The 10023-nt window shown below is 49.4% G+C and overlaps 1 protein-coding gene across 1 annotated transcript in view; it reads right to left on the bottom strand.

The window, feature by feature from the left end:
- The window catches only part of CINP (cyclin dependent kinase 2 interacting protein), a 19682-nt gene that overhangs the window by 2151 nt on the left and 7508 nt on the right, over window positions 1-10023 (bottom strand). The window contains exons 2-3 of the mRNA XM_077776486.1: window positions 7587-7755; window positions 5765-5894 (exon numbers count right to left, since the gene is read on the bottom strand). Coding sequence (XP_077632612.1) covers window positions 5765-5894; window positions 7587-7755 — 299 coding nt within the window. The remainder of the gene's footprint in view (window positions 1-5764; window positions 5895-7586; window positions 7756-10023) is intronic.

The following is a 10023-nucleotide window of genomic DNA, read 5'->3' as shown; positions in this document are numbered from 1 at the left end:
TTTTAGCACCAAAGGGCTGGAGGAATCACAAGTCAGGCTCTGCTTTTATGGAAGGAGAGGAGAAAAGGCATTAACTGAGTTTATTTCTGACTTTTATTACTGTCTTTGAGTTTACTGAAACCTTGAGGTTCGGTTTCCTTGTTTGTGAAATGGTGATCACAACCCTGCACACTCCACACAGGAAGGAAATGGGGAAAACTTGACATTGACGGTGCCTCGGGGTGGGGGTGGGGGCTCTGCGGGAAGCCCCCTCACCGCATCACGTGCAAGGCGGTGGCCGTGGGTACTGGCCTGTCACCACTGCTCAGGTGTGCCAGCACAGAGCGCTCTGACAGGGTGTCTGCTCTCTCGTGCGGTGAGGGGGGCTAAGTGTGTGTGAAGCACCTAGTTGGAGCTACATAAGCGCTTGTCAGGTAAGGGAGCGAAATAACAAAGATTTCAGATTTAAGACCACATTTCTAACTCCCACCTACACTTATCTTTGTGTACACACGGGTAAATATGAACAGATACATAAATCATCAAATTTGTAACTCCTTGCACTTGGCCCTTCAGCTGCCCTCCAGTCATACCCAAAGCGGTGTGGACCGAGCTTCGCTACCATTAGTTTTTAAAGGACGACACTCCTTTCCCCAGTCTTTTTAGGTTCGGTATTTCACTTGGCCCGACCCCAAGAGATAGGACTCAGCATTTCTGCATTACGGCTGGGACAATTCTCAGGGTTGCTGAAGGAGGGAAGGTCAAGGCCAGCACCCCACACCATGCTTCCCCCGCCACGCCTCTTGACGTGCCATCCCGTGTTCTCTGTGTCCTACAGAGGCCCCCTATTCTCACCCAATTCAAAGAAAAGCTTATAAATGGTCAGGAGAGCGAGCGAGGGCAGCCCCGGAGCCTGACGCTAGGTCAGCGGAGCCACGGTCTGCTTGGTCATCGGCGGAGACGAGGGGGATGTGCGGTGGGCACCCCTGAACCCTCAGGCACGACCAGCCGCTCACACACCTGGCTCAACCTCAGCCCACCTCCTCCTACAGACCAAACTGCAAAATGTCGATCCAGCTTAGGGAAAAGGGTGCCGCAAAGTCCCCTGCCGACGTCAAATTCATTAAATACACTTGAAACCAAGTCTGGGAAACCATTCTCTCTAAAAGTTGGAGAACAGGAAAAATAACATTACCATCCTTACGACATTGACTTTTTGCTTTCAGACACAGAGTGAGAACTTATTTCCAAACCACTTCAAGCAAGAATAAATTCACTGGAGCAGAGAATTTCAGTGTCTGGCACCAGCACCCAGATCTTGGTTCCTCCAGGAAGAGGAACCAGGGCTCCTTGGAGAAACGGCGGATCCTAGGACTGAGGCAGAAATACACAAGATGGGCCCAGAACATCTTGTGATGCTGGAGAGCAAGGAATTGTTCAAAGAAACCCAAACCAAAAGCTCACATTGATGGAAGCGTGTCAAAGGGACATGGGTGCCAACTGAACCCCTAGTGGCCAAAGCAGGAACGATTTGAGTCACAAACGAAGGCGGTGCTGCTGTGTTACAGCCCCACGTGGAAAGCAAAGTCATGAGTCCACACTGCTAGAAATAAGTGAGCCAGTAATTAACAGGTAGGGGAAGAGAGACAACTCTCCAAAGCCCACATTATCCACGCACGCGCTCTGCCCTCGAGGAGGTGAGGCAGCACTTTCCACTCCTCAAGCGTGGGCTGCACAGTGACTTCCTTCCGGAGAGAACAGTGCGGACGGGGTGGGGGGTGAGGAGGACTTAGTTTTACAAAGGAGAAACCTGACCACACCCCAGACAGCTGACCAAGGTCAACACCATCGTGCTGTGTCATGGTCGCAGTCCATGCCCTTGACAGGACGCGATGAGAACAGGACCTCATCTCTGTGGTTTCCTCCAAAACACCCACAACCCCAGTCACGTCGTGAGAAAGACACCAGACGGATTCTAACTGAAGTGCAGCTTCAACGTACGCGACCAGTGCTCCTCAAAACTGCCACTGTTATAAAAAACAAGGGAAGGGGCACCTCGGTGGCTCAGTCAGTTGAGCGTCCAACTCTTGGTCTTGGCTCAGGTCATGATCTTGCAGTTTGTGAGCTCGAGCCCCGTATCGGGCTCTAGGCTGATGATGCAGAGCCCGCTTGGGATTCTCTCTCCCTCTCTCTCTGCCCCTCCCTTGCTTGCTCTCTCTCTCAAAATAAATTTAAAAACTTTAAAAAATTAAAAAAAAAAAGGGAAGTCTGTGAGACTGTCACAGCTTAGAGGAGCCTAAGGAGNTTGCTTGCTCTCTCTCTCAAAATAAATTTAAAAACTTTAAAAAATTTAAAAAAAAAGGGAAGTCTGTGAGACTGTCACAGCCNGGGCACCAGCCTGCCCTTAAGAATGTGGAGAACCAGGGTGCCTGGTGCCTGCATGGCTCAGTCAATTGAGCGTCCAGCTTCAACTCAGGTCATAAACTTGTGGTTCATGAGTTCAAGCCGTGTGTCGAGCTCTGTGCTGACAGCTCAGAGCCTGGAAGCTGCTTTGGATTTTGTGTCTCCCTCTCTCTCTGACCCTCCCCTGCTCATGCTGTTTCTCTCTCAGAAATAAATAAAANCACTGTCTCTCCTCAGTGCAGGTGGGTGGGGCTGAGGAAAGGGCCTTGGGGCACCAGCCTGCCCTTAAGAATGTGGAGAACCAGGGTGCCTGGTGCCTGCATGGCTCAGTCAATTGAGCGTCCAGCTTCAGCTCAGGTCATAATCTTGTGGTTCATGAGTTCGAGCCGTGTGTCGAGCTCTGTGCTGACAGCTCAGAGCCTGGAGCTGCTTTGGATTTTGTGTCTCCCTCTCTCTCTGACCCTCCCCTGCTCATGCTGTTTCTCTCTCAGAAATAAATAAAACATTAAAAAAAAAAAAAAAAGAATGTGGAGAATGAGGGGCGCCTCGGTGGCTCAGTCGGTTGAGCGTCCGACTTCAGCTCAGGTCATGATCTTGTGGTTCATGAGTTCGAGCCGTGTGTCGAGCTCTGTGCTGACAGCTCAGAGCCTGGAGCTGCTTTGGATTTTGTGTCTCCCTCTCTCTCTGACCCTCCCCTGCTCATGCTGTTTCTCTCTCAGAAATAAATAAAACATTAAAAAAAAAAAAAAAAAAAGAATGGGGAGAACGAAGGATGGACAAACAAAATCAACCAATCACTCCTGGCATGCCTGAAATGGAAGGCACATGCCCTCCCCTTCTGAAGCTTTTTCCTAACGTGCTTCCAGATACAGCGCTCAACGAGAAGGTACGCTCTAACAAGAGCCAGGTGGCATCTAAAGACAAAATCTTTTCAGACTGTTTCACATTTTATAAGTCACATTAGTGAGTGTTGGCAATGTTTCTCGTTCTAACATAGCTTTGAGATTCTGTGACTTCTTCATACCAGGAGGGAATAAGGGACAAGGAGGCTCTGGAGTGAGGTGGGGGTACAGTGACATGACAAGCCACGAGTGCGGCTGACTGAGCTCTTGTTGTTTAGATGTTAGTAGTTTAAATGATTCCAACACCGGAGCTCAGCCATCTGGTTCCTTCTCTTTCAGGAACTATACGTGCGCCTGCTTTTTTGTTCCAGCAAAAAATATTTGCCCTGATCCCATGGGAAAAAAGCAAACAAAGTAAGTGGGCAGTTTCACATAACTTACTAATTTGTAGTATTCTTTTTTTTTAATTAAAAAAATTTTTAATGTTTAATTTATTTTTGAGAGAGAGAGAGAGACAGTGTGAGCAGGGGAGAGTCAGAGAGAGAGGGAGACATAGAATCCGAAGACAGGCTCCAGGTTCTGAGCTGTCAGCACAGAGCCCAACGTGGGGCTTGAACCCATGAAGTGTGAGATCATGACCTAAGCCCAAGTCAGACGCTTAACCGACTGAGCCACCCAGGCGCCCCCACTTTGTATGTTTCGATGGCTCGTTCTGCCTGTGGTAATTCCCCACTGGCCCAGGAGCTGCGTCCAGACCTCGCCGCCAGAGACACAGGCTGGATATAACCAGATCTCACAGAGCCCATGGCCCCTTTCCTTCCTGTGAGTGGGGATCAACACCAACTCGCTGACACCTGTCTGGTTACCTGCCTTCTCAGCACAGCACCACCCCAGGGCGAAGAGAAGGCAGATAGGACAGTCACAAAAACCGAATCGTTTAGGAGACTGTTTGCTGTGTAGCCTCACAAGCATCCTGAGTATCTCACAGACAGTACCGATTTCAATCACAAAGAAAAGAGCACGTTACCAAAACGTCCTCAATGGCACCATTATTTTCTCACTTCACTGTTTCTGAAACCATAATGCATCTTGCAACTGATGTGATATTTGAAAGGGTCGCGTTTCTTTCCTGAGAGCCTCTTTTAACCCGGCGGTCAGCTTTGTAAGAGTTGGAATCCTAAATCTGAACAAGTGGTATCTTGAAGAAAGACAAATATATCCCACGTGTTCCAGTCTGACAGGCAAGGAATCGTGTTATATAGCAGAATCATTTCCAACAAAAAAGGTTCAAAGATAAAGATTTTCCATGTTCATGGGTAAGTTGTAGTTACTCACGTTTGAGTATGTGCCCAGCTAGGAGATGAGGTGCTGTCCACATTTGGGGGCGGGTAAGGCGGGTATGGGAACTCAGTCATTAGTTCATAAAACAGACATTTAAGAGCATCTCTCACGTGATAAACCAGGGCCCACGGGTCAAATCCAGCCCACACTCTACTTTAATATGGTCCAAGAGCTAAGAATGGGTTTTACAGTTTTAAATGGTTGAAAGAAAATGTAAGAAGAATATTCTTTGACATGTGAAAATGCTATGATATGAAAGTTTCAGTGTCCATAAATAAAGTTTTATTGGAACACGGCCATGTTGACAGAGACTTTAAATACCTCCATTCTGACCTTAGTCTGTTCTTTCTGAACAATTCAGTTCTCCTTTCCAGCTTATCTCTTAACTCAGGCAAAAGAGCCAGCTGACAAAGCATCTTCCGACAGGAACCGGCAACAGGGGCTGTCCTGAGCCAGCAGGACCCCTCGTGACTGACCTCGGGACGACCCACCTGACGCTCACTGCCCACCTGCACGCACCCACCGACCTCTGCCCCGCATTTTCCTTACCTAAACCTGCAAGTATCTCAGTAGTTTGGAGACCGTCTCTGAGATGCCAGCGCGCGGTCTTCCTGGTACCGCCTCGCCAGAATACACTCCTGACTTGTGTCCCCACCGCTCGTCTCTCTGCCTTTGGATTCTGTCAGCAGGGAGTGGCCGAGCCTGGTGTGTTTGGGACCCCCAGAGCCAGGTGCTCGTGCACCCTGTGCCCCAGCTATGACGCCATTCACTTCTGTACTGTCTCTGGCTCGTTTAGCGCATCGTTACGTGGCCAAGCCTAGTGGTGACAAGTCACGGCAGGGCCCATGAAGCCCAAAGTATTCACCACGCGGAGCCCTTGGACGGGGGGGAGGTGGACCCAGACATCACTCAGAGCTGAAAGAACAAAGGTCTGGGACAGCATGCTGGGGAGCCTGGAGCCTTGGGGGGCGGGAGGAGGAAGATACCCATGGAGGCGGCCGAGCAGACAAAGCAAGTGTCTAGAGGAAAGCACCCCCCACAGTGCCCACACCCTCTGACACAACAACCCTGGGATTTGGGGGCCCATAGCATCCACACCCTCCAACACACCCTTGGGGTTCAGAGGCCCACAGCGTCCACACCCTCCAAGACACCCCTGGGGTTTGGGGGCTGCGAGCACAGCTGGTTCTGGATCTCACCAAAGCCTCGAAGGTGGTCCGCAGCTCCTCACACAGCCTCTCTAGCTCCTTGCTATATTCCGGAAGCGTCCTTCCCGCATTTTCCGCGGAAGCCGGGCTGCTGCTCCGTAACTCTGTCTTATCCTCGCTCCTGGACAAGATGGAAGAGACGGGGAATACAGGACACCCTGAAAGGCACCTCACTCAAATGCAAACCCAGGAAGTGCTCTCTCCACGTGACCAGGTCAGGCATCTGGACAGGTGTTATTTCGCGTCACTGCAACATGTGCTTACTTATCACTGGTGTCTGCCATGAGCACGGTGCCAGTTGTGCAGTGGAGTTAATTCGCTGAATGTACCCCGTGGTATCCTTTCCTGGCGGGGGGGGGGTTGTGCTCGGTGTACAAGGACGAAAAAGATGTGACCATTTCCCCAGAGTTCACTGTCTGGGACTGTTTGGCAAACAGAAGCCTGTGGTCTATGGGGCGTGAAATTAACTAGTGGGGTCACCACACTTCCGGGAAAAACTGAATGTAAGGATAAAATAGATAAAATCACACAGCGCCTTATGCAGAAAGGTGGAGAACTGGCTCTTGCTGACTGGGCCTGGGCAGGAAGAGGCGGGAAAGGCAGCGGAGGGCCAGGCGCGTGACGTGTGCTGGGGACTGGGGAGAGCTGGGGCCAGGCCAGGCCCGGGACTCGCAACTCTGCTCTGTGGACGATGACAGAGGGGATGGCAGAGTGTCTCCTAACTCTGAGAAATTAAAAATACACATGTAGGAAAGAATAACAAAGCAAATCTCCCAATCAGAATTGGTAACTGCTAATGGTTTTTTTCACGACTCCTGTCTTTTTTAAAGGAATTGGTAAGGGGGCGCCTGGGGGGCTCAGTCAGTGAAGTGTCCAACTCTTGATTACGGCTCAGGTCACGATCTCATGGTTTGTGGGTTTGAGCCCCATGTCGGGCTCCATGCTGACAGCGTGGAGCCTGCTTGGGATTCTCTCTCTCCCTCTCTCTCTCTGCCCTCCCCCCCACTCTTTCTCAAAATAATAAACTTATAAAAAAAAAAAGAAAGAAAAAAACTGCTACGGAATAGTACACTCCTATGTCTCCTCTCCTCCCCATCCTCTACCTGACCTCTGATACCTGGTCACAAAAGTGGGGAGTGAGGTTCTCCACCCCAGCAGGGCGCCCTACAATTTAACTCCATTTAGACACTATCTACCTGGAGACAGTCTCTGACCCCCACAGGTCAACACTTGGCCCCACAAGACTGTCCCCACTCAACTTCGGACACTAACTGCAAGTCCACGTTGTTACCTGTGCTTCTGACCAACAGGCTGTAAGTAAGAGGTTCCCACAACCCGCCCCCTTGGATCTGAAGGATTTGCTGGAGCGGCTCACAGAACGGCTCATGTGAACACTATGTAGCTGAATACAGCCATATACAGTGTATACTTGCATACATCATTTTACCTCCTTGCTCTTTTTCTTAATATAAGTTAACTTACGTATGTTGAGAAAGACTATCTTTCCCACCCAAAAAGATTCCCGGGGGGGGACACCTGGGCGGCTCAGTCGGTTGAGTGTCCGACTTTGGCTCAGGCCATGATCTCATGGTTTGTGGGTTCCAGCCCCGTGTCGGGCTCTGTGCCGACAGCTCAGAGCCTGGAGCCTGCTTCGGATTCTGGGTCTCCCCCTCTCTCTGTCCCTCCACCTCTCACTGCCCCTCCCCCACTTGCACTCTGTGTCTTAAAAATAAACATTAAATTAAAAATTAGGAGGAAAAAAAGACTCCCAGAGTGAAGCACTTAGAGCATGAGGAACTCTACATGCACTTACCTTAAACTGACTTTCAGGTTGGCGATATTATTCGCAGTAGTGAAGCCTGTGTCATTGAGGTTTTCCCATTTCAGGATCAGATTATGCCAATCAGCTGCATTGTCCTTAATTTTTCTTGCGCTGACAGATAAGACCGGTTTTCTGGGCGTTGCACTTCCAAGAGTATTTGCTGATTGGGAGTAAAAGAAACAGAATGATCATGAAATTTGTGAAACGAAATAAAAGGAACTTCATTTATTTTTTTTTTAAGTTTTTAATGTTTTATTTATTTCTGGGAGAGAGAGAGAGCATGAGCAGGGGAGGGTCAGAGAGAGAGGGAGACACAGAATCTGAAGAAGCTCCAGGCTCTGAGCTGTCAGCACAGAGCCCAGTGCAAGGCTTCAACTCGTGACCTGTGATATCATGACCTGAGCCGAAGTCAGACGCTCAACCTACTGAGCCCCCCAGGCGCCCAAAAGGAACCTCATTTAAAGCGGGGTCGGGAGGCCCTGAGAGGTGAGCTCTCAAGCACACGACTTGCTGCAGCCCAGTCACCAGGAAGAAGGAAGATCAGAATGATGAGGGAGGGTATTTTTCACATAGGAATCTCACTACCTGCTTTCTAGAGAAAGTTCCAGCAATGCACCAACTACCACTTGCAGCCGATGAGAAACCACTACAACCTCAAACACTTGTTTTTCTCCGAGGAACTTGTGTTCCACACTCCCACTTCCCCCTAAAACCTAATTAAAGCTGACCTTTCTGGGGCGCCTGGGTGGCTCAGTCGGTGAAGCGTCCGACTTCAGCTCAGGTCACGATCTCATGGCTTGTGTGTCCAAGCCCCGCATTGGGCTCTATGCTGACAGCTCAGAACCTGGAGCCTGCTTCAGATTCTGTGTGTGTGTGTGTGTCTCTCTCTCTCCAGCCCTCCCCTACTTGTGCTCTGTCGGTCTGTCTCTCTCTTAAAAATAAACATCAAAAAAAAAAAAAAAAAAGCTGACCTTCCCTCTGACTCTTCCCGCTTGCCTATGATTTGCCATGGCTTGCTTGTCCCGAATTGCCATTCCTTTCTTTTTTCTCAATAAACTTTTTTTTTTTTTACGAAAAGTGATTGTTTGCTCTGTTTAAAGTTAACATTATTCACATGTACCCCAATGTTTATAGCAGTGCTTTCAGTAAAAGAAAGAGCCTAAATGTCCATCAACTGATGAATGGATAAAGAAGATGTGGTTTATGTACACAATGGAGTACCACTTGGTAATGAGAACGAATGAAATCCTGCCATTTGCAGGAATGTGGATGGAAATGGAGAGTGTTATGCTGAGTGAAATAAGGACAGATATCGTGTGTTTTCACTCATATGTGGAACTTGAGAAACTTATCAGAAGACCAGGGGGCAAGAGAAGGGGAAAAACTAGTTATAAACAGAGAAGGAGGGGGGCAAACCATAAGAGGCTTTTTTTTCTAATATTTTTAAAAATTTATTTCTAGGAGAGAGAGAGAGAGACAGCGTGAGCAGGGGAGGGTCAGAGAGAGAGGGAGTCACAGACTGAAACAGGCTCCAGGCTCTGAGCTGGCAGTCAGCACAGAGCCCGACGCGGGGCTCGAACCCACGAACCACGAGATCATGACCTAAGCGAAAGTCGGACGCTTAACCGACTAAGCCACCCAGGCGCCCCCACAAGAGACTTTTAAACAGAGAACTCAGGGTTGATGGGGGCTGGAGGAGGGGAAATGGGGGATGGGCATGGAGGAGGGCACTTGCTGGGAGGGGCACTGGGTGTTGTATGGAAGTGATGAATCAGGGAATCTACTCCTGAAGCCAAGAGCACGCTGTACACACTATATGTCAGCCACCTTGACAATAAATTATATCTAAAAACAAAGTTCACATTACACGGTGGTCAGAGTGGGGGCCGAAGGAGATGACCCCAGGGGACGACGGGCCTCAGGCCTGCGGGAGCCTCTGTAGGGAGCTCTCGTTCTAACCCCTTTGGAGAGTCTCTCAGACTTGAGTCCCTCCCTTTTCTGGAACACTCCACTTAATTCAGGATCTGTTTAAAGTACTCGCTCATTTTCCAACCCTCAGATTTTGAGTAATGGGATCCTGATTCTCTATACTCTCTCAGGAGGGTCCTCCCTATGGGACCCCAGCTGGTCTTATGTTTAAAAGCTCTTCCCTCTTTGTGTGCTTATTTATTTATTTATTTTCAAACATATCAACATACAGTGTTATGTTAGTTTGAGGTGTACGATATGGTGACTGGACAGTTTCGGTCATCATTCAGTGCTCGTCACACTCGGTACTATTTTTTTTATTTTTATTTTAAAAGCAGGCTTCACACCCAGCGTGAGGCCCAATGTGGGGGGTTGAACCCATGACCTTGAGGGCAAGACCTGAGCCGAAATCAAGAGTCAGGCACTTAGCCGCCTGGGCCCCCCCCCCACCCGGCTGCTC

This window comes from Crocuta crocuta, unplaced genomic scaffold (assembly GCF_008692635.1).
Source record: "Crocuta crocuta isolate KB4526 unplaced genomic scaffold, BGI_CrCroc_1.0 scaffold8, whole genome shotgun sequence".
Taxonomy (NCBI): Eukaryota; Metazoa; Chordata; class Mammalia; order Carnivora; family Hyaenidae; genus Crocuta; species Crocuta crocuta.
The sequence above is the reverse complement of the archived record's forward strand: the minus strand, read 5'-3'. Positions and strand labels throughout refer to the sequence as shown.